The 25,373-nt window shown below is 38.2% G+C and overlaps 1 protein-coding gene across 1 annotated transcript; it reads left to right on the top strand.

Annotated features, from left to right (window-relative positions):
- The first annotated feature begins 1,293 nt into the window (after positions 1–1,293).
- On the top strand, positions 1,294–24,723 carry LOC145780949 (uncharacterized). Its single transcript, XM_082592628.1, has 5 exons — positions 1,294–1,487; positions 6,284–6,460; positions 6,707–6,918; positions 13,675–13,790; positions 24,410–24,723. Exons 1-5 carry the CDS (start codon positions 1,429–1,431, stop codon positions 24,647–24,649), a joined length of 804 nt encoding a protein of 267 aa, XP_082448754.1. The 5' UTR covers positions 1,294–1,428; the 3' UTR covers positions 24,650–24,723.
- Positions 24,724–25,373: the final 650 nt, after the last annotated feature.

The following is a 25,373-nucleotide window of genomic DNA, read 5'->3' as shown; positions in this document are numbered from 1 at the left end:
TTTTCAGTGTATACAGTGTTATCGATTCAATTTAGACGTCACCTTGTTATATACATACTAATGGCTTGTACCTGCACGTTTCTTCCGCCTCACATGTTTTGCTTCACGCACCTTCATCAGAAACTAAACGGTTCACCCCGTTTGCCTTCTTGCGGGGGTGTATGTGGCGCCCGAGAGCTCTGACGTAACGCACGTCACATACTGACGTCATATGGAATTCTGGCACCTTCGTTTCCAATCAACAAATACCGGTACCGCATACGTTCGGAATGCAATCCTGTAATCAATCTTTGTACCGTGCCTGAATCATAGTAGGCCTACCACTGTATTTCATCGATAAGTGGATCCACCGTTATATAATGTTAAATGATCGCATGTAGAATTGGCAATGCCTGTAGATTGCGCCTTTCCAATTAAGCTAGAGTGCTTTTTAAGTAACGGCAACCATGATCCTTCACTGTACTTTACTATTCAACTTTACTAGACTTTACTATACTATACTATTCGAGACGATTCAACGATTATTCAACTGTTTTCGAAGTTTATTCAACTCAGACTCGCTGTTATTTCTGTTTGTAACCAAGCTGGTTATTTGATTTCTGCAAGTTGAAGTTCTTTTGTTATGATGAAGTTTCCAATATAGTACGCCAGCATGCTAGTATTTCGTTTCGCTATGTTTGGATTTCTGTTCTTCTGAAACTAGCAGTCAAGTCAATAAACAACGGAGTCTTGAAGAATTCAATCTTGTAGTCAAGTGTTAGCTGTCAAGCCAGTTAAGAAATAGACAGTGAAGAAGACCATCGTGTCCTGGTCATTCCTTGCCAGTCCTGATCTCGGTTCTGCCCAGGAATGTCGCCGTCAGCACGGACGGCTGCATATGAGCGCGCATATTAACTGATGCGTCCGCTACATTAGCAAACAACACAGCAGCATAGTCGACCTCGTGTCCTATCATTCCTTGCCGACTTTGCCCAGGAATGTTGCCATCCCACTGATGGCTGTGTATGGGTGGATATGCTGACAAGCAGCGTCCGCTACATTCCCTATCTTGATGTACCTACCTGGTTTAAAACTTTTGCATTTGTGATGTGATCAGTATGTGAAATCCTGAGCATTCTTCTGTAAAACCACATTTCAGTTGCTTTAATGTTACGCCTAGTTTCTGTGTTGAACGTCCGTGTTTCTCAACCATACTGGAGAACAGAACTTCAAAAAAAAACTAATTTAGTTTACTTTTTTAACTTGTATTTTTAAATCCACGCGGTGGTGCGCTTCAGTCTCCTGTGGCAACAATAGACTTTCCAAAAGATAATTTTTCTAATGGTTGTGCTAATTGGGTAATTGGCTAATTGGGTAATGAGTGTAAATAAAGAAGTTTGAGTAATTAATGAATGGGATTTTTGTCTTCAAACGAAAGTATTAAATAAGATGCATCAAACATTAGAAATATATATGGCAAGAAAAAAGCGTGTGCCTGGTTTTTATAAGTAAGTAATTTAGTTGTAGGCAATGGTAACCTAAAAAACTACAAATAGGCTGTGATACTGTGAGTGTGATAGGCATAGGCCACAAGAAATCAGAAATAAAGTAGGCCACACTTTTTACTGCGAGATTTGTTCTTGGTGTTCATTTGTAATTTTTCTTGCCTAATGAGCCTATGTCAGAGGGTGTGCAAACCTTTATTACAAGAGGGCCAGATGTAAATAAGTGGATGAAACTGCGGGCCGCACGCTTATGCTTTATAGTAGTTACAAGCACAAAAAATATGTTTTTTTCCTATTCATGTTATTCTTATGGCGTTATTAGGGGTTATCTTTTTGCATAAATAATAAGTTAATAAGACGCATAAATTTCTAAAGAAAACTGCTATTCAAATTTATTGTCACACCGACTTTAAACAAATTCAGTGAGAATTTTGCAGCTGGCTTGTTTTTCCTACGGTTTTTTCTTTAATGCTGGCTGGAAGCTGGTTTGTTGGCAGCTGGCCTGTTTTTCCTTATGGTTTTTTCTTTAATGGAAGTGCTCACAATTCAAAGTCCATTTTCCAAGTGTTTGTCTGTCGGAACCGCTCGATAAGAAGATTTCATGTCACCTATTTCAGAAAAAAATTGTTCACACAAATTTATACTTTGAGCTAAAAAGAGCCATTTTTGAAACCATAAATTTTTTCTTAAGTTTGCAAAGTCATCTTGGTTGAGGTTGAGATATTTTCTGTAAAAATTGCCAAGATTCATTTCTAAATACTTTGCTTTTAAATCTGTTTTCTCTTGAAGATCAATCAGTTCAAGTTGGATATCAGCTGGTGTTTTGTCAATGTCTGTGTTGAATGGTGAAAAGAATATGCCATACAAATGTTCATGAGATTTGAAGTCCTGGAAACGAGCCAAAGTTGGTCTACAAATTCAGTTTTTTTCTCAGGATGCATTCCATAGTCTCTCAGAGTTGGAAAATACAAAAGATTTCATGTCTGTATTTAAGCTTTCCAAAGACACAATTCAAAATTGGCACATCTTCGTTACAAATCAAAGTATTAGTGTTAGGAAGAGATATTCTTATAATCTTATTTATGACATGTTTTATTTTTTGGTTGCGACTGATTTGTTTGAATAGTTTTCTAACTCAAATTCCAGGGTAGCAACTGACTAGTAAACCGTATGTTTGTTTCATTGTCTCCCTATCAAAAAGAAACCTTAAACATTGTGTGTTATGCCACTTTTATGTTTTGTTTTGTGATAAGTTTGCTGATGACACTAATCTAATGATAGCAGACAAATGTGAGAATGACTTGCAACAAAATGTGAACACAAAACTTGAAAAAGTTTTCACTTGGATAAAACTTAACAAGCTATCAATAAATTTTACAAAAACAGTACATGCCTATTACAAACAAAAAACAAATAAATGGTGTTAACATTAAGACTGGGAGTAAACAAATTCAGCAAAAAGATAAAATCAAGTACCCTGGTGTCTATATTGATACTAAGTAACATGGAAACACCACACAGAACAAGTTTATGGAAAGTTTGCAAATGATTCTTGGGCACTATTAAAACTGAGAGATTATATGATTTCAGACACATTGACAACCGTTTGTTGTACTTTAATTTACTCCCACTTTCAATATTGCTAGGTGGGGTAGCGCTTGCAACAAAGCTATAGACCGTCTCAAAAAGATATGCAAAAAAAAATAATAAGAATAATTACAAAAAGTGATTATAAAACCCATACCAGTCCATTATTTTTTTAAATGAATATCTTAAAACTGGAAGGTTATATCAAGCCTTGAAGCAGCCGGTGGCCATGGCCGCTAAGTAGTGCTTGAATGACCACCGGTGCTACCTCTTCAGTCGGCCAATTTGACCGCCGGATTCTTCTAGCTAATTATTTAATTTCACAAAGATCTTGGAACTGTCAAAAATATGTAGTATCAAAGAGTGACGCAGAATTAGGTCAGCGCGTCATAATCACCACTGTTGTATTGTGCGGAAACATTTGCTATTGTATGGAATATATCCAGCTGCGATCACCAGCTATAAGTCTTGTTTGTTAAAATAAACGTCGGGAATTACAAAGTGTTAATCCGAAATGCTAATGTACAACCGCTGGCAATATTGTAGTTTTTATGTCGATCGGACAACATTGAATCGTTGTTAAAAAGGAGAACTACCCAGACAACAAAATTTGTCATTTTTATTCTTTTAACGACTGCAAACGTAGAATCAATGTAAAAATGATGGATTTTGTTGTCTGGGTAGGTTAGTTGACATCCGAAGGGTAAACATTAATCTTTATAGTTGAGAAATGTTCCCGCTGTGAGTTAGTGACTTCACACCCTTAATGGTGACATCATAACGATATAAATGGTCAGGTTTTAGGAAAGGCGGTATGCAGTTGAACAATTTACTGAGCAGCGAGCAGTTGAAACAATTTAGTGTCGTTAGATGGTCCTGCAATACCGGATTACAATCCCGATAAAGCAGTTATTGCGTGGTATAACGATTCTATTGCAGGATGTCGCCCAGACTTCAACAACACTAAGTGATCATTTTGGCCTTGTTGCAAGTTTAATTCTATTTACTTGTGCTATTGTTATTTGTATTTTGGCCTCCAAGCACTCAGATTTGGCCGCCGAGAAGGAGCTCTCGGTAGGCCACAATGGCTGCCGGAAAAAAACACGAGTTTTAAGGCCTGTATATGTACACTAGAAATAAAACGCATGTTCAGAGTCTGCTTGAACCTGTACCCTTCTGCCTACTGTACATTGTTCACAAGTTCTTCACTCATCCACAACCATAACACTAGATACCAATCAAAAAATAATTATTTTGTTAATCGCACTAATACAGAATGTGGCAAAAATCCATACAAGTATTTGGACCAGTGGTGTGGTCAGAGGTTCCAAGCAATCTCAAAAAGTTATCTTTTTATGATTTCAAAAAACATAGCAAAGCATCAGCTTTGCAAAGTTATGATACTTCATAAGTGGGTCTTTATTTGGCCTAATTATGTTCTAATATTCAACAATGTATATTGTCAATGTGTCCACTGTAGTTTCCATCGGTGGTTTTTGTCATTAATGTTCGTTGGAAAATCTTGTATACAATTCTATAAAGCTGACAATTAATTGTAAGCTACTAATTGAAATATTAGTCTTGTTTGTGTTTTCTTTTTTGATTGTAACCAATTTGGTTAAATTTTCGATTAGTTTCATACCTCAAATTATTCTTTTCAGGGTGGCAACTGGCTAGTAGATCGTATGGTCGTTTTGTTGTCTCCTTATCAATAACTAAACCTACATTGTATGTATTACTGTTTCAGGTCACTATTGTGTATTGTTTTTTGATAAATAAACATTTGATTGATTGATTGCCGTTCTGATCATGAGTATAATTTTATAAGCTCACTTTTGTTCTGCAGTGGAGTAAAAGTTGGTCACCTCAGTTCTGTTCAAAGTAGCTTTTTGCGTTTTTTTTTTTAATCGCCTTCCATGAAAGTGTTCTACCTTGTCGACCTTATTGATAAGCTAATCAACAGGTTACTGAGAATGAACCGATCCATTCATAACGGGCATTCATGGCACTGAATCCGAATATTAATTTTTTACTAACTTAGGGCACTCAAAACTTTTGAAGGACCATCAATTGACTAGTAATCTACACAAATATACACAATTTTTTATGTGTTAAATTGCCCTTGTTGCACTTGCAAGTGTTGATTGTAGGCCTATTTTTACAACTGACAAAGTAAAGTTAGTTAAAACCATTCTATTTGAATAAGATTATACTGATGAAGCCACACTTATGTGGTGAAAGCTCTGTATTTAAATAAACTGATTCTTCTGATTTGGTGTGATATAGTTTACTTTATTTAAACTAAAGTTTGTTTGTATTTTGCTTTTTTTTAGGTTTAGTGGCTGTGCATTTTTAAGATAGTGTTTTCTAACTACTGTTTTACCGATGCACGTTTTAACCTTTGGTTTTGTCATCATTTTCTTTTGTTGGTATCTGGGTTTTTTTTTGCTGAGACTTTTCGGTCATTTGTCCAAAATAACTTGAAAAAATTCGGTCATTTTTTATTTATTTCGGTCATTTTTTTTCTGATGAAATTGAAAATATTTCCTCATAAGTAGCTGATACAAACCAAAATTTGCACTTCCTGACTAGCTACAACATTAAGTTTCGGTGAGAAACGTTGTTTTTTTTTGGACATTTTGACCGAATTGATTATATATTTTTTCAGACATTTTGACCGAATTGACTATATTTTTTTCGGACATTTTGCTAAAAAATCGGTCAATGACCAATAAATGACCGAAAAAAAAACCCAGGTTGGTATCAAATTCATGTGTTTACTGATTGATTGAATCTTTATCTTCGGACTTGGAAAGCTTCTTGCAGAGCTTAATCCTGGTAGTTTTGCATACTTGTAGAGGCTTTGAATCACTGACGCAGGCCCGATCACCGAGATTGACAGAGTGAAATTTCTGATTGTTGAAGTCTTGTTGCCAGGGAATTATTCCATCCATTAGATGCCGCTGAATGGAGAGCAATCCTTAACGTGCGTTGCTCAAACGCACACCCCGAGAGTCGAACCAGCAGTGCTTGATTTTGAAGCTGCTTCATTCCAGAAGTCACGTGCTAACCAACTGAGCTATCGGGCATGAGTCTTTACTTTAATATTTTTTTCTACACGTTTGCCCCAGCAATGAAATAACATTTATATAATTGAAAATATGTAGTGCCTTCAAAACAATTTTGACCGTAGGCATATAAACTTATTTCAGCCCAGATTCAAACAGAATCTTCGACTCTTTGGTGACTGACGATGCATTGGGAGATTCAAAACTAAACAAGGAATACGTTTATCGAAAAAAAGCTCCCACTCCATCCCACCTAAGAGAGCCAGAGCGGCGAAATTGTCCACATCCTTTTCACAGCCGATTTTTGCGCAGCAATGCTAGGTAATAAACCAATAGGTTTGGTCTTTTTGTGACTTTTGAATCTTCTGTAGGTCTATACAGTAAGCTCACAACTTTACAATGTGAATTGCAAGTTGAATTCTCGTCTTGATCATTGTAGCACCAGCTGGCCTCAATATGGAATAGGCTCGACTAAAAGAAACTCTTGGACTAGCTCGATCTTTGCTAAGCTTCATTTCATAAATATAAAATATAATAAGCATAACATTTATTTCATGTTTAAAACAGGTTACTGAATGAACCGATATGTGCTATGGCCACTAGTGACACCGACCATGAGCAAATGAGGTGGTGGCCTTCTAAGGTTCCCACTGAATCACTTATTGTTCCCGAAGTGCGCAACGACACAACCCAGAGAGGAGATTATATCAGCCACAAAGTTGTCAAGTCCAGTACGAGATATTCTAGTAATCCTTTAATCGTACCTTCCAAGGGCATCAGTGAGTCTTTAAGTTATTACGTAGCTATAGCCACCGTTAGAAGTTTATACTGGAGTGATGATGCAATGGGTCTTGCATCTGTTCTGGATACCCTTAATGTTGTGGTTCTCAACTTGTTTGGCTGTATACCATTTGTGGATGTTCAACAAGGTTGTCGCGCATATACCGTTGTTATTGCGTTGTCACGTACCCCCTGTCGTCTGGTTCCAGAAAAGCTGATTTGACCAAAAGTAATGTGTGGCAAAAAATAATCTCTGGGAATCGAGAGCCTGAGTGCAACGAGCAGGTTTCCACTCTACGACATGACCGTAATCATGGCTAAGGATTCTTGCTCGTGTTCGTAAAATGAATTAATCTTACAAGGAGATGATGCATCGCGTGCATTGAGGAACAATCCTTTTGCAATTTTTTTTTAGTTTTGTGGTCAGTCAGGATATCTCATAATTATACTGCATAATAATCATATTCTATTTGCTCCCATTGTACGCCGAGCCGCCCACATGACACTATGATCACACATACAGCATAACAGGAAGCAGCAAAAGCATATATAGTCTTCGAGTCAACTGCTGCTCGTATTTTGCCATTAAGTGCCTTGCCGGGACACAGCCGCGTGCTTTGGAGTGGTGTCGGACCCATGTCAATTGTGGTTCTTCTCCTTTAAAGACAATAAATTCATTCTTCAATCAAAACCGACGTTAAGCCTTGTTTTTCCGGGAGAGCCAACGCAGCTGTGCTCTACCATCTTTACTTTTTGCAAATGTTGAATCGAATCTTATTCATTTTGCCCAAATTGCAGTAGCCTACCAGATGCAATAGTTTTCAAAATCGTTAATACATTTTACATTCATTAAAAAATATCTTAAGTCATTATAACTATGTAAAGTTGTGATACTGGCAAGATGTCAAAACAACATGAAAAAACTGATTTGCCAAAAAAGCTGGACCCTTTTTCCCAAATTCGCAACGTTTTTTTTTCAGTGGGAGAGTGACCACCCCCGCCCCCATCTCCTACGGCTATGATAATAAGTAATTTTATACCATAAGTAATGGCTATGACCCATGGCTTAAACCATGCTATGACCATAAGTAATTTTATAGCGCAGTAATAAACTGCAAAATGCGCAGTGGTAAAATATGTGTTTTTTGGCTGGATAATAAATAATGCATACGATTTTTTTTATGTTGTCAGTTTTATTTGTTTTTTAAAACCAATACGGTAATGTCACTGGGCTTTTATCAGATCATTTAGGCAGTGAACATGAGTGTTCGCAGTGAGACCACTTGCAGACAATCGCTACTCGCTAGTACTCCAAACTATCAGTGACTGCTTGTACATCAATATCAATATGCCACCGCTCTCCATCTGCGCAATGCACATAGGATAACAAACTCATAGTTCTCCTGCTGTAAATCTCTTTTGCGATTTTCAAAGTTGTTCTTGTGACATCACATCAAAAGCGATTTTAATTAAACCAATCAAGAGCTTTGACTGGCTTCAAAAAATTTTTTTTGGAAGTATATTTCAATATTTTTCATCTGTTTTGCTTTTATACTTACCAACTTGATCGTGAAATTGAGGAGATACTTTTTACCAGATTTTTACCTGACCAGATTTTTACCCGACCTGGACCAGATGACGTGGCTGTCTGGGAAGTAGGTCGTTTCATGAAGATGTCATTGAAGATGCTCTTGAACTTAAAGTTACACTGCAGTCAAACTGACACTTTTACCAATATGCCAAACGAAATATAAGCACAGAAAAATGGACCTCAAGCTGCCATTGCTGTCGACCCATGATTTTAGCGGACTTTATTTGAGAAAGAGGTTCGCCAACGTGTGCAAAAACCCTTTTAGAACTGCATCATAAAATGATTGGACATCTATTGGACGAATACAGCGAAGTTTTGGAAACTTAAACGAATGAAACAGTTGCTGCAGGGTGTGGAAGTTAAAAGAGAAAAGAAAGGAATAACTTGTTCAGTAAAAGTACCAGCTGGCTATTTTGAAAGCGAATTTCCTTCGGAAGCGTGAGTGGATACCAACAGACTTTACAACGGTGGAAAGTAAATCAAACTTACTTTCCAATGGCGGCTAAATTGGAGCAGATTTTGTTGGCTTCACCACAAGCGAGTGTTTGTGGTCTGTTGCTGGTAACATTGTGGCACCAAATCGAGCATCCTTGAACACATCAAGGGTTGGTGACCTGCTCTTTCTCAGAGCAACGGTCAGAATCTTCACTTGGCAGGTGCCTTCTTCGCAAAATTTTATAACCTCCGTTGACTGCACCCATTATTTTTCTTGTTTGTAAGCTACTGCATCGTTTTTGTGTTGAGTAGAAGTTCTAATTAATTTAAAAAAACTTCTCAAACCTGACATCGGCTTACCCGGACATCAGAGTCGTTTTAAACATCCCGTTTTTATCAAATTTAGTTGTTTACGTTTCTGCAATCCAATGTTTTGTTCTGCTTGGTGGAGAAAGGAAGTTGACTGTCTACTTCTTTTCCTAATGCCACGTAGCCTACCGTACACTTTTGTTTGCAAAAATGATGTTTAAAATTTTAAAATTTCCTGTTGACTTCTAAAGCAATGGTCTGCTTGCTGTAAAATATTTCGTTTCGACCTAAATTTTATCTTGATTTTGTTTGGTGGTAAAAATCTTCAAGAAGGATTTCGTTTGACTTGAAAAAATTCGTTTCGAACAGCCCTAGCAGCAAACCAAAGCAAGATAACCAGAAAAGCCGCTGTTGTTTCAGTTTGCAATTTCATAGTTTTCATGCCATATCACATTATGTAACTGCTTTCTAAGAAAATGTGCAGTGAGAAAAATTGCTTAGAATTAAGTATAAGACTGACCACTATCAGTCAGGAGTATCCATGGATGACCTTCTTTCCGACCAGACAGTCTAGTTCACCTATGAAGGTCCTCATGCACCTACGGTAGTCCAACAACTCTATCCATGATCGTCGACAGAGGGATCCAAGGGTAGCCTACATTTGGGCCAGACTCGGGATGAAATGAGTGTCCGTAGGTTTTCCAAAAGGGCAAAGAAAACGCCACACATATTTTTCAATGGAACATTTGTATTAAGTCTATCTTATTTAGGAGTCAACTAATGCATTGTGACATAGACCTTTGACGTATAACGCAATATACTTTAGTTGTTCCGATCTTTCAAATGGTGTCATTAAATTTGGACATGGCAAACTTTCAAACGGAAAGCCTGAAAAGTTGTAAATATATTCACTTTTCCTACTTGCATTCATTGAGTTCCGTTAAGGATAGGGGATCTCCTGACGACGAAGCAGCAGGCCAGCGATTCTCCATCAAGTATCAGTTCAGTATTTTTTATTAAAAATGCATGGAGAATTAGCAGAGCCCTATTTATGGCATATGCATTTCGCTCTACTACTGCAGAGCATCATTAGTGTCTTATTCAAATAGAAAAATAATTGATTCTATTTGAATAAGACACTAATGATGCTCTACAGCAGTGATTCCTAACCACGGCTCTTAGAGCCACATGCGGCTCCAAGCTAGTGTTCTTGCGGCTCTCATTGACCCTGAAAATCCCACAAAAAATATGAAAAATCTATTTGTAATAATTAGGGCGATTATTTTTTGACTTATCAAAATTGTTTACGAATTCAAAATTGTTTACAAACTGCATTGTCGTTGTGTCGTAGCGGCTGCACCGTCAGTGAACTTTTCATTTTACATCTTACACCTTGTAGCCTACTTTATACTGTTGTGAATGGCCCATTGTCTACTTATTGTGAATCATAAACCATTAAGTGAAATAATTAGGTTGATATGGTGTGATCATGGTGTGATGCTCAACACACCTCAAAACGTGTAAAATTTCTGGTAAGTCTTTTAAAACAGACTGAGAAAAGCAGTAAGTTGTTGCTGCTATAAAACTATAAAATTATGTCAAATCAGCCTTCAAAAAAAGCACGTAGCCTACTCTTCAGCAGGAGAATCGGGTCTTTCAAAGCGCTTGGGAAGAAAAGTATTTTCAAATTGAGGTAGATAACAAAGCGCATTGCCTTCTATGTCCTGTGGTGATAAGTAGTGTAAAATCTTTTAACATTGAGAGGCACTACAAAACTCATTCTACAAAATATGATTGCTACCAAGGAGAATCAAGGAAAAGAAAGTTGGAATCTTTTAAGTCGGCACGGAATAAGCAAACAAATATGTTCAAGGTTAGTAATGAATCTGAAGATGTTACCAAAACATCATACAAGGTGAGCTATCTACTTGCTCGCAATATGAAACCATATTCGGACGGTGAAATTATGAAGCAGGCGATAGTTACGTTTGCAACAGAATGCTGTTCAAGTGCCATACAACAAAAGGCAAAAAAGTTGCAGCTAAGTAATACTACAGCAACTCGGCGCATTGAATATATATCAAACGACCAACACGATCAACTTCTTGAAAAATCAAAAAAAATTTGTATACTACTCTTTTGCACTTGACAGCTCAAAAGACTTCACTGACACAGAGCAATTAGCCGTGTTTATTAGAGAGTCATGCCGGATTTTACGATTTATGAAGAATATCTCACTTTGCGTTCTCTCCATGGCTCAACTAACGGAACAGATATATTTCGTGAATTTCATGCTAATCTTGAGGAAGCACATTTAGACTCATTAAAGTTGTTTAGAGTGGCAACGGATGGCTGCCCTTCCGTGCTTGGAGCAAATCTTGGACTTCAAGGGCTCATCAATAAATGGCGTGACGAAGATCATCTTGCTCCTGTGACATGGCAATGGCATCATTGTATTTTACACCAAGAAAGTCTTGTTGCTAAGTCACTCAACATGTCTAATGTGATGGATGTGGTAACAACAACCGTAAACTGGATTAGAGCTAACGCACTTAACCATCGGAAGTTCAAAAACTTTCTAGCAGATACTGACGCTGAGTATGGTGACCTAGTCATGTTCACAGCTGTGCGATGGCTAAGCCGCGTTGCATGTGTCAAAAGATTCTATGACCTTCTTCCAGAGATTAAAACGTTTGCTGAAGGAAAGAAAGATATCCCTCAGCTTGGCGATGAAGTTTGGATTGCCGATATGGCGTTTTTTGTTGATATCACAAAACACCTTTCTACTCTAAATCGAACTCTACAAGGCAATAGCAAGTTTTGTCACAATTTGTACAGCACAGCAATTGCTTTTGTTAACAAGCGTTGTCTTGGGAAAACGCAGTTTGCAGGTTACAACACATTTCCCAACGCTATCTGACCATCAAACCAATGGATCATTTGAAGCATACAGCAGACTTATCAGTAACTTGATTGATGAGTTCAACCGCCGCATTAACGGAAAGAATTTATTTTTGCCAATCATGTTTGCAAATCCTTTTGCAGTTAATGTGGCCACTGCTCCTGATAATTTTCAATTGGAGTTGCTAGACATGCAGTCAGATATCGAGCTCAAACAATTATTTCAAAGTGAAGACCTACTTCAATTTTGGAGTCGAGTTCCAGAGGGAAAGTATCCCAACTTGAAAACCAATGCCCAGAAATGCGCCTCTGTATTTGGATCAACTTACGTATGTGATGCACTTTTCAGCAAAATGATCAGAATCAAAAATAAATATCGCAATCGGTTGACCGATGACCACCTCAAGCAGCTACTGCATATTTCATCCTCTGCAATTGCGCCTCGCTTTGACAAACTTGTTAAAGCTCAAAGCCAATGCCAAGTTGGACAAATTGATTTGTGTTATTTTTCTTGTTATTGTTGCTATTCGTTGGTACATGCTTTCAAATTTTCGTTATAACTACTTGAGTGTTTTCATGCGGCTCCAGACGTACTCTGAAGTTTGAAATTCGGCCCCGACACCAAAAAAGGTTGGGAACCACTGCTCTACAGTAGTAATGCATATGCCAATGCCATAAATAGGGCTCTGCTGATTCTCCATGCATTTTTAACAAAAAATACTTTTCCTACGTGTCACACCTTCATCAAACAAGATTTCCAGATTTACCTCACATCCGAATACTCTCAGACAGATTGCTTCAGACAGATTGCTTCAGACAGATTGCTTCAGACAGATTGCTTCAGACAGATTGCTTCAGACAGATTGCTTCTTCTTCGTTCAAACATTTTTTTGCCAGTCCAAAGTTCGAGAACCTTTTATCACCTTTGAGCGCCTGCCCAAACCGAACCTCGACTCGGAAGCTTCAGTAGATTTTACGGAAAACGATTTTTATACAGCGCGGCAGTTCCACTGTCGTTCAGTAGGCTGCTGTTGTCTCACTATTTTCCAACTGAAAGCCGGTTGTATCTTACAGGTCGTTAAAAAACAAGATATTCTTTACTCGACCGTAATCTAGGGTATTCTATCCTATCATACAGCTTCAGTAGTAAACTATTAACCTAAAAGCATGTAGGGCTCTGGAGAGAGTAGTTTAGATGCGGTTTCAATCAGATCCTCGAGCTCGAAATTAAGTCACTTCTAAGAACAACGCCCCATATCATCCAACCAATAATAACAATGGTCAGAAATAAAAATAACTGAACTGAAGAGGTGGTTTCTATAAGTTCCCAGGCCCCTTGAAAATAGTAAAAAGTGGGTTCAAAAGTACTCCCTTTCAAAGCTACTGGCAGCATAAATTACCACTGGTGCTACTTGTAGATGATGTATCTGCAAAGAAGAAAGAAATGAACCTCCAGGTGTAAACTTTCCTCAGGTTGAGTGATTCACCTGCTTTATGTTTCCATGTTTTTCTATTTCAGCTCCTGTGGATTTCCCTAAGAGAGGAGGAGATCCTGGGGAGCATCTGCTCGAGAAGATTTCTTTTTCTCACAATTGGGATTCACGAAAAGAACCTCCACAGCCGATAAGAGGAAAGGTAGGCGAACAAGCTAGGCCTTTGAGCCTTTGAACATGAGAGAGTGCAGACTCGACGACCTCCTACGCCTTCAGGGCTACGGTCTTTCGCACTCTCTCATTGGATGCACACTGTCAGTTTTTGTTTTATGTATGTTTTGGCGTTTCGCATCTAAACAAAAATAAAATGACCATCCATCCATCCTATCCTACAGAAAACTAGGTTTTTTGTCCAACGGAGTTTCCACTTTAAATGTATTTTAAGCATGCCGTTTTAAATTTTTTCTAAAATTCTCTTTACTCAAACAGCACTGTATTGTTTGGTTTTGAATTTTTATCCTCCGACTGACCAAGCCTTTTATAAGTTATTCCTTCAGTTTCGCATAGACTACTGGTAGAGACTTTAAACTACTGACGCAGGGCTGATTTCCGAGATTGGCAGAGTGAAGTTTCCATAGTTGTTGAAGTGTCGCTTGTGAGCTATTCCATCTACTAGGTGCTAAGTGCTGAATGGAGAGCAGTCCTTGAAATGCGTTGCTCAAGCGCACACTCCGAGAGCCGAACAAGCGCTGCTTCATTTTATGTCGGACGTTTAACCACTGATTTAACGGAGTGCATATACAGGTCACATCACATGTAGCCTACAATTTTTCATGCTCGTTTCAACGTTGCAAGGTTTTGACGGGTTATTTAAATGAGACTATTGCAGGGGAGGCTACTTTACTTTGCTGTAGCCTACGGTACTTAGGATACGTTAATAAGATAAAGTGGAGCTGGTGAGTGGAGCGGAAGGAATAATTGTAAAGAGCAAAGTCGACCCGTGCGCAATATCTGGAGAGTGATGAGAAATTCGATGCATTGCAAGGGGGTAGGCTACAGTAAGTGGGTTCATGCAAGATGTGTTAAGACGAGGAGAGCTACAGCAAGACTAACAAAACGTTTTATTTGTGGAAAATGTGATAAAGGAAAAGATGTAGTTAAGAATTGCGAAGAAAGTTTCTGTTATGGAATTGAAACAGTGACCAACTTCTCTTATTTGGATGATCAAATAAATAGAAGCGGTGGATGCGAAGCAGCTGTGACAAGAAGGGCAAGGCTGGGTTGTGCAAAGTTTAGGGAAGATGGGGAAATGTTATACGAAAAAAAAATGCTTTAAAAATAAAATTGGAAAGTCTGTCGGAGTTGTGTGCGGCCTGCAATATTGTACGGCAGCGAGACATGTTGTGCTAAGGGAAAGTGGACTTGCAATTCTGTGAAGAATTAAATGGGAATGGTGAGAGCAATGTGTGCAATAAAAACCAGGAGGGAGAAAAACAGTGAAGAGCTGATGAATATGCTGGATGAGATGAGGAAGACTATTAAACAACTTGCCAGGGCAAACTAAGTACATGTCTATACAATCTTGTGTACATACAGTCCATCTTGTGTACATACAGTCCATATATGTATGGACTTACACCATATACATATATCCAATTATCCATATACATATATGGACAGTGTACATACACCAATACAATCTACAATCAAGAAGGAAGTTTTCTTCCCTAGGCTTTGACTTTGAAGATAGATGGGAAGAGGAAACGGAGACGACCAAAAAGAACAGGTGAAAAATGAGCCAGACAAAGTCGGACTGAAAGAAGAAAATGCGATGGAGAATGGGAGTGAAGGCAATCGCTGCAAGAATGAATCTAATGGTTCCCAACCTGGGGTCCGTGATTACCTTGATGAACTTTGGAAAAAAAAACTAAAAGCGATCTTTTTACTTTCATTTTTGGTGTAAATGCAAATGTGCCAAGTACACCATACCTTTAGAGCGCTCTGTCAAGAAGTAGGGTCAGATTACGAAGTACTTTTGTATCATTTTGGGGTACGTTGATTATCTAGAGGAGAAGTTTTAAAATCTACTGCAGCAGCTAAAAAATGAGGTATCAACTCTTTTGAAAGCAAAAGGAAGTCTCCTCTCAAAATTGTTTGAGAGGAAAAGTTTTCTATACGGCATGGCCTACTTCGCCGTTATTTTCGGTCATATTAACATTGTTAATCGTAGTATTCAAAGACCAGGTGTGACAATAATTGAAGCAACTGAAAAACTGAAAACGTTTTTAGCCAAGTTGCCGGTTTGGAAACACAGATTGGAAGCAGGTAATTACGCTAACTTTCCAATGTTAGAAGATGTTATCTTGATGGATGAAACTCAAAGAGAATGAACTCTTTTGATCTCTATGAGAGAAAAATTTTGCGCACACTTGGAAACCCTGCAAATCTCATTTCAACATTATTTTAATTTAGAACAGCTGCCGAACGAAGTTGAAACATGGATTCGAAATCCTTTTCTTTTTAACTTGAACAACATTAGCGATGACGATCTCAGTAAAGATGATCTAATTCAGGGGTTCTTAACCGGGGGTAAATTTACCCCCTTGGGTAAATTTCACCTACTGAGGGGGTAAATTTACTGAATCATAAATTAAAGCAAACTTCGTTTTTTCAGTTATTAAAAAACTGGTAGTGTTGCACTCGATTTTGATTCAAATTTATGCTTAGGTCTAAAGTAAGTTTTCATCTTGTTCTTTTATCTTCACGCAAGTAGACTACCAGTTTCACTTCAGCAGCGTATGTGTGCAACATTTTTGAAAAATATGGATACTGGAAAAAATGGATAATTTCTTTCAACAAAATAATATATCCTGAAATCATGTGGGTTTGCTTTGCACAGTGCTAAGTCTGGCTTAAGAACTCTGGTGAAAAACGCGCACCGAACATCATTTCTACTCACTGTGCCCTTCATCGACATGCACTGGCAAGTAAAACCTTCCAGAACATTTGAAAGCAGTATTGAAGCATGTGGTTGAATGTTTGAATTTTATCAGGGCACGTGCTCTTAATTATCGTCTTTTCAAAGTGGTTTGTGATCAGATAGGATCAGAACACTCTGTTCTCCTTTACCACACCGAAGTTCGGTGGCTCTCTATAGGCTATGGGTCTTGTTTAGTTTTCGAACTACATGGTAAAATCGAGGTTTTTCTTCGAGAACGCAAATCCCCGTTGAGTAAGCACTTTGGCGACAACAAATTTATTGGTGCATTGGTTTACTAAACAGACATTTTTTCAAGTTTGAACCAGCTCAATATGCAAATGCAAGGAAAAGTGTTACCATTATAGATGTACATGATAAAATTCAGGGCTTTCAGACAAAATTAGATCTGTGGAGTAGAAGAGTACAAAAAGGAATTTACGCAAATTTTCCAACATTTGATGATTGGAAAGTCAGTAGAAGTCGCAACGAGAATTCTGAACTCGAAGTCGAAATATGCCAGGACCTTGCCGCCTTAAAAAAGAACTTTACCGGTTACTTCGAAGGTGAAAGTTTTAACAGTAGGCTGCTCTTTGGATAATTTATCCCTTTGAAGCCAAGTTAGAAAGTATTGCTGACGATGAGTTGATTGATCTTCAATGTTCAACAACGCTTTGTTCCAAATTCTTATCGTGCAATGGTGACTTTTCCAAGTTTTGGTGTGGATTAGTCGAAGACTTTCCTATGATGAATTAGCGTGCATTTGAAGTTATTCTACCTTTTCCAACTACTTATCTGTGTGAAGCAGGGTTCTCTTCATTGTTGACTATTAAAACAAAACATCGATCTCGCTTAGTTCTGAGAGACGACATGCGAGTAGCTCTTTCAACGACTGTTCCAAGAATCTCCAAAATTGTTCGTGGAAAGCAAGCACAAAAGTCATTTGAGTAGACATTATTTTTCACAGGACCCTGTCAAGAACAATCGTGTCTTTTCTTTGGCAAATAAACAGCTTGTTTTTGATATTTGCTAAGGTAAATCCAGACAAAAAAGTATTTACAAGTGAATAAAAAAATAACAGTTAACCTCTCAAGTACATGTAGCTCCACACAGAGTGAAATTTACATGCCTTTTGACTCTTTTTTATTTCTTTAAAAGTAATGTCTAAAAAGACATTATTGACCCAAAAAGAATGTCTAAAAAGACATTATGAAAAGTAACTACGGACAAAGGCCAGTGTTTCGATCTTCCGATCTCTTCAGCGTAGTAAAGTGAAAGTGGAAAGTTGTCTCGAAGTGTTGGTTGAGATGATGATTTGAAACTTGAGTGATTGTTGTGAGACAATGAGACTGGATGTAATTTCGGACTCGAGCGAAACGTAATTTTACAGTCTATTAGAAGGCGTGATTTTTTAAAGAGAATTTGTGCTAAGAATTGACAGGAATTTGTTAAAAATAAAAACTAGAAAAAAAGACAAGAATTTGCAACTGAGCTAGGACATAACAATCATCTGAGATGGATCTAAAATATAAGAAATTAGATTCTAGTGGCACATATAAGTATTAAAATTCAAAGAAAATGAAGGGGTGTACCAGCAAACATCTATAGGATTGGCCCATGATACTAGTGAAGGATCCACAGAGGATACAAACTGATATGAATGAATCAACAAGTGAATAAAAAAATAACAGTTAACCTCTCAAGTACATGTAGCTCCACACAGAGTGAAATTTACATGCCTTTTGACTCTTTTTTATTTCTTTAAAAGTAATGTCTAAAAAGACATTATTGACCCAAAAAGAATGTCTAAAAAGACATTATGAAAAGTAACTACGGACAAAGGCCAGTGTTTCGATCTTCCGATCTCTTCAGCATAGTAAAGTGAAAGTGGAAAATTGTCTCGAAGTGTTGGTTGAGATGATGATTTGAAACTTGAGTGATTGTTGTGAGACAATGAGACTGGATTTAATTTCGGACTCGAGCGAAACGTAATTTTACAGTCTATTAGAAGGTGTGACTTTTTTGAGAGAATTTGTGCTAAGAATTGACAGGAATTTGTTAAAAATAAAAACTAGAAAAAAAGACAAGAATTTGCAACTGAGCTAGGAAATAGACATTACTTTTAAAGAAATAAAAAAGAGTCAAAAGGCATGTAAATTTCACTCTGTGTGGAGCTACATGTACTTGAGAGGTTAACTGTTATTTTTTTATTCACTTGTTGATTCATTCATATCAGTTTGTATCCTCTGTGGATCCTTCTCTAGTATCATGGGCCAATCCTATAGATGTTTGCTGGTACACCCCTTCATTTTCTTTGAAAAAAAAAGTATTTATTGCATTTCTTCGCATGGTTGACTGGACACGATGACATCACAAGGGGCCACCAAAACGGTGGGGGTAAATTTTACTTTTTTAATTCGGCAAGGGGTAAACGAGACAAAAAAGGTTAAGAACCCCTGACCTACTTGATTTGAGATCAAAAGAGTTATTACTTATTACGCACTGAATTTCATTCAAAAACTGTGGAAGAATTTCCGTGCTCACAACTGCAAACCTACCCATTCTTGGCAAAGCAAGCGATTATTGTTTTGTTACCATTCATAACCATTTACCTTTGCGAGGCAGGATTCTCAGCTCTTGTTACAGTAAAATCTAAACATCGAAATCGCTTGGGCGTTGAAGATGAGGGTCTGCTACGATTCGGCTAGTCCGATTCGGTTATTACCCTATTTGGCTACAGCCCGATTCGGCTAGTCCGATTTGGCTAGTCCGATTGGGCTAGTTCCCTATTTGGCTACAGTCTTTATCAGTTAGTTCCCTATTCGGCAATTTTTTGAAAATCCAACGATAATCCTTCTGTAATGCAACAAAATCTTTCTGTAAATCCAAAGGACGCCTTCTGTTTATCTAAAGAATTTTGTATTTTATTCCACAATAGGCTATCGTTTCTTTTGCATTCTTGCATTTTATCCAGTGTTTACCTTTGAGTGCCTTTCCAGACGGCAAAATCAGTCATTTTTACATTGATTCAACGTCTGCAGACGTTAAATCAATGTAAAAATGACGGATTTTACTGTCTGGGTGAGCCGTGCGATAAATTAAAGCCTTCGGTTGCGTCATAATGAATTGCGTAATTACCACCCCTTGACGGAGGAGCAAGACTACGCGCGCCGGTATTTAAAAGAGAATAGCGGAGAAAAAAGTGGGAAGCGAGCTAAAGTTGTTTACCATAGAAATGCTTGTCACAATCACAAAGCAATAACGAAATTCTCGAAAACCTTTCTTTTAGAGCATCAAATTCATGCTATCTCCGTAATTAATAACTCGTATGTAAGTTTTTACATGTATTTTGAACATAGGCGCCTAAGCCGTGGGGGCAACTTTTTTTGCTGTATTGATACATAAAACAATAGATGAACTAGCGATCGGCAGCAGGAAAACATTTTTTGAATGCAAACCGCAACAGCTTCGCAATAAATAATCACTAGAACGATTAGTGATGCTACAATCCCACACCAGACAACAAAATCTGTCATTTTTACATTGATTTAACGTCTGCAGACGTTGAATCAATGTAAATATGATTGATTTTGCTGCCTGGGACATAGCAAAATCTACCATTTTGTGTCGATTCAATATCATCAGATGTTGAATACACCCAAAAAAAAAACATAATTTGCTACGTAGACGGAGCGTGCGTTTAGCTTTATGAGCTTGCAAACAGACTTGATGTCGCTTTCGAAAGTCGAAACCTCTGCACTGCAGTGAATTGCGCGGTGCCCAGTGAATCGCTCGCTGTGAAAATGAACTTGAAGTCTCGGCCCGAGGTAACCACTAACCAACGCAACAAGGGCTGGTACAAACCGCATTGCGCACATGCCGCATAATCAACGCAGTAACGGACTCACGCAAACTGAATGGCGCACACACGACCGTTGCCATAGAAACCCGACCAAAAGCGGAATATGCGCATCATTTGTTTCATCTGCAACGCGAAAACGGGCGTTTTACAGCGGTCAGTCATAAGTTGCGATATTGTAGTGAAAAGGGAGCAATGTCAAGTCGAAAACTTAATCAAACGTCTCTCCGTAACTATTTTTCAAGGGCTGCTTACGGATGTCACCAACTTTTAAATTTATTCAAGGTGACGTGTTGCTGAATTGATGTAAACATGAATGATTTTACTTTCCACAGGTATATTTTCAAGCGTATGATCAAGTTAGTATTTGCATTCCATTTTCAAAACATCGTCATTCTATTTACAGTGTACCTTTTAGTAAACCTTTTCGTCTCTTGTTTCATGCTAATAAATCTAGTTCGTTGCTAAACTTTATGTTGTGCTTAGCTTAAAGTGCCTCTGACAGGAAAATAAATTTGCTAAATTTAGCTAAGATACCAAAGAGATGACACTAACAAACTTCCCTGACCAGCAAATCGTAAAAAATATCAACAGGCTACTAAGTTACACGCTTGCAAACTTTCGTTCATTTTCGGCAAATCTGGCAATCAGTCAATTACGAAAATAAAAACGGCAACACCGCTGTGACGTCACCGTGGGTGGGAAGGATACATTCTTTCTCTGTGGTGAGTTGGTAAGGTATGGTACGACTGCTCCAAAACGTCAATGTGTGGGGCTCTATTGGTCTAAAGCATGTGCAAAATGAGAATTACCGAAATGAAAAAGTCAACTTATTATTACTATCAGGTTTAGATCAAATAGAATGAGTTTATTTTTATCAAACAGCATCTCAATTCAATTGAAATTGCAGTTTTTCTAAACTCTTGTAGGGCTACAATTTGGATAATTTTTTTGTTTGTCCTAATCTGGCTATAGCCATTTGCAGTGTAACAGCAGTATCTCACAAACAGTACCCTTAATTTATGGTTGAGGTAATGCCTGGAAATTGCTGTTTATATGACAGAGTCGCTGACAAAGACATGTGCTATCTTTTCATGCTTTCAAACAAAACAAGGTGCTGAGAAGAAAATAGTCAAAGTTTTCTTCAAGTCTTCGAAAGTGGGATGGACCATACAAAACTAGTCGTATATGTTCTCTTTACTTCAATGGAGATGATTTTGTTAACACCACAAACCCGATTTGGATCTTCTTAGCAATGTGTGGCGTGCTGGGAACTGTAGGTGGTGCGTTTGCCACAAGTGCGAGTCTATGTCCCAGCCCAATGAATGTGTATGTTGCCATGAAGTGCCACAGACGAAAGCACTTTTGAAGAAAGACCCATCTAGCTGTGTTACCAATTTGACCCATTTTGAGGCACACTTACATCCTGCAGTTCTGAGGACTTTTTTTATGAGGAGCAGGAAGAACTGGAGAAAAAGCAATAAACCGAAAGGAGAAAACGGAGACCTATCGAAAGAGTAAGGATGCTACATTAGGCTAAAAATACCCTAAACGCTAAAGAATGCACACTAAACAAACTGCTTTTATTTCCTTGCAGGCAGTATCGGTAATTAGTCACTTACAGGCATGTATTGGAGTGGATACTACAAGGTGGTACTCTCGGAAGCAACAATCGGATTGTGCTGCCATCATGCATTGTTTGGCAAATCCGAAACAATTTTAAAGTCCAGATGGCTATTACACCGGTTTTCAATGGCCAACTGAAGGCACATTATGAGAGAGAGAGAGAGAACTTTTATTTATTTATGAATAGTGTTGATGAAATAAATATGAATGATGATTCGTACGATTTCTTCATTTTTCACTTCAAGTATATTTTAGGTTTTGTAGGAACGTATCCAGTACAGTTTTATTAAACTGCAAAAAAGAAAAAATATTCGAAAAAAGCAACCGCTTGTACCAACTCCGACCAAACTGTGATCCACCAATTACATCTAGAAAGCATTTGTTTTATTCGTCGCTAACGACGCCCACCCACGATGACGTAACACCACCAAAGTCGTCCCAGAGCAGTGAAATATTGAGTTTCGCCTGTGGTGGCGCTGTGGAACTGTCGTTTTGTATAAATTTCGCCCTTACCAGTCGAGCTTCGAGGTTAAGATTAAAAAGTTCGCTAAGCATAATTCTGCGCTAGAAAATGCTTACAAAAGTGACTATACTTGGGTCCAACCTGTCAGGGGCACTTTAAAGAGTCGCAGTCCATCAACCGCTAGCTAACGCAGACGCATGTCATGTGTTTGCTTAACCGAAGTGGTCGAGTTTTGTTTATAATAATTGACATTTGCTGAATTTACGTTGCTGCTGATGAAACACGCTTTCGCCCCCACGGCCAAAAAAATAGTTAGGCGCCTATGATTTTGAACAATAACGCACTCTAACAACTAACAAAACACTTCTGTTTATCTCATGATTAACCTCTATTGTTAATCATGAAAAATGTTGTTTTGATATAAAACACATATTTTGAACGAACCCAGACAACAAAAATGACGGATTTTGCCGTCTGGGAAGGCACTCAAAGGTAAACACTGGATAAAATGCAAGAATGCAAAAGAAACGATAGCCTATTGTGGAATAAAATACAAAATTCTCTAAATAAACAGAAGGCGTCGTTGGATTTACAGAAAGATTTTGTTGGATTACAGAAGGATTATCGTTGGATTTTCAAAAAATTGCCGAATAGGGAACTAACTGATAAAGACTGTAGCCAAATAGGGAACTAGCCCAATCGGACTAGCCGAATCGGGCTGTAGCCGAATAGGGTAATAGCCGAATCGGACTAGCCGAATTGGACTAGCCCAATCGGACTAGCCGAAGCGGGCCATTCCGTGAAGATGACATGCGTGTTGCATTGTCAAAAACTCAATCACAGTTCAGTCGTTTAGTTCAGGAAAGGCAACAACAGCCCTCTCATTAAATTAGTTTACGTTGAAAAATTTTCGGCATGGCACTTTGGGTCACCTTAATATTCAAATACTGCTGACATTTCTTGAACAATTCATTCATTTTCTTATTTGAGCAACTGTTTAACCTGATATTTGCCGCAGGAGTCATAGCGGTAATGCAATATGACACAGTACAGTTGTTGAGTAGCATAATTATTACAATGGTCAATTAGTATGTTAATTGAGTTTCAGGCAAAATTTAGGTAGAGGTCCGCAGAATTAATAATTTGTCTAAAGGGGTCCGTGACAACAAAAAGGTTGGGAACCACTGGTCTACCCCCACTAGTGGGGACAAAACTGAACTTCATGATGATGATGAGCTGTTGTAAGGAAGAATAGGCTGTTGTAGGTTGCGTAGTCTCAAGATTATTCGTCTGCAGTTATATTTACTTTGTCATCACATTATTATCAGACTTATCTTTACTGCTTTACGCAGGAAAGTACACAATCGATATGCTACCGTTTTTTAAAGTCTTTGGTATGACCCGGTATGACCCTTTGGTAAGTATGACCCGAGCTGGAATCGAACCCAGATAAAGACTCAAACAGCTTCGCCTTTGAGCTTGTTCTGATGAGTTGTGGAAGTGCCGCATCTTATCATCAGTTGCTATCATACTGCAGGGCTGGTTCTTTAACAGCTCCACAGTTGCAGGGTCATTTTGAGGGTTAACCTGCTGTGTTTAGAACGTAGCCGTGGAGAGTAAAATATTCTGGTAGTGCGAAAATTTTGCCCAAATTTTGTCTGCAATATACTTTTAAAAACTCACTAATTTATAATTTGCCCAAATAACTGGACATTTTTTCCAAGTTTGTGACTTCTTTTGTAGCGGAGTGTGACTGGACTGCCCTCCACAATCTCCCGCTATGGTTTAGACTCAGTCTAAAACCTGATCTCTAAAATTTAAAAGCTTGTTCAATGATCGCAAACACAGTTTAGAAAATCCAATTATTTCTTGACACTTTTCAATCGTTCTTTTTAGCTTCATGGATCATTCATATGGGATCGGGTGGTCAAGGACCAATGCGGAGAAGAAGTGATTGAAACCCCGTGGAAAAAACGCGACATTGCCCGATGTATGAAAACCAGCGTTGTTTCCGCCACGTCAAATGAACCTAAAGAAGCGACACAACGCATTTCTGAACCAGAAACTTCCAATGAAGCAGTCAAACCAGCAAGTACGAATTTGATACCTTCAATAGAAGGCATCCCTCCCTTGTAGTTGCGTATCAGTGCAGTCCTCCACAATCCTTACTTTTATTTGTTATGTCAAATATATTACGAATATTAGAACGAGTCCTGTTGTCTCAAATCACCAGGCAGGAAGCTGATCAGTGATTCCTAAGTTTTGGTTTGGCAAGTTATCGAAAATGCATGACAATTTTCCAGCCCACTCTGAATGCAAATGAATCAATAGATTACGCAACCGTCAATGCTAAAGTCCGCATAAAATGACTCACCCCTCTTGTCTGCACTGTGTCACCCCCTCTTTAGGCCTACTTGTCCGTGCGGACAAAATTACCGATATTTCCGAAGTGTAAATGGCCATTCTATAAAAATGTATTGCTTGCGTGCGACTGCAAATATAGGCCGATAGGCAGTGTTGTACGCGTCATTGAAATAATTTAACGGCGTCAGCGCAAATTGCCTAAAAACTTTACGGCGTAAAGGACTGCGTAAGCTCTTAAAGAAATTGACGGCGTCAGCGCTAATTTCTAGCGCTATTTTTTGCCAGCGTCTCATAAAACGCAAATATTTCAACCAAGTTCAGGCTAACAATAGCTATAAATAAAGAGCAGGTATTATGTTTTGAGACTGTATTGTAATTAGCTGCTCAGCCTATTGGTTATTTCCTTGCAGAAAAACAAGCATTTCAAAACGTTTGTCTGACAATCTGCTGCGTTTGGGACGCATATTCAGGGGCGCCGAAGCAATTTTTGACTGGA

Source organism: Aplidium turbinatum, chromosome 12, assembly GCF_918807975.1.
Source record: "Aplidium turbinatum chromosome 12, kaAplTurb1.1, whole genome shotgun sequence".
In the NCBI taxonomy this organism is placed as follows: Eukaryota; Metazoa; Chordata; class Ascidiacea; order Aplousobranchia; family Polyclinidae; genus Aplidium; species Aplidium turbinatum.
Note: the sequence above shows the minus strand (reverse complement) of the source record. Positions and strands in the feature narration are given on the sequence as shown.

Coding starts and splice junctions, on each gene's coding strand:
- LOC145780949 (XM_082592628.1), top strand. CDS start 1,429: ATGCATCAAACATTAGAAATATATATGGCAAGAAAAAAGCGTGTGCCT. Junction 6,919..13,674: donor CGTACCTTCCAAGGGCATCA/GTGAGTCTTTAA, acceptor TTTCTATTTCAG/CTCCTGTGGATTTCCCTAAG. Junction 13,791..24,409: donor CACAGCCGATAAGAGGAAAG/GTAGGCGAACAA, acceptor CGTTCTTTTTAG/CTTCATGGATCATTCATATG.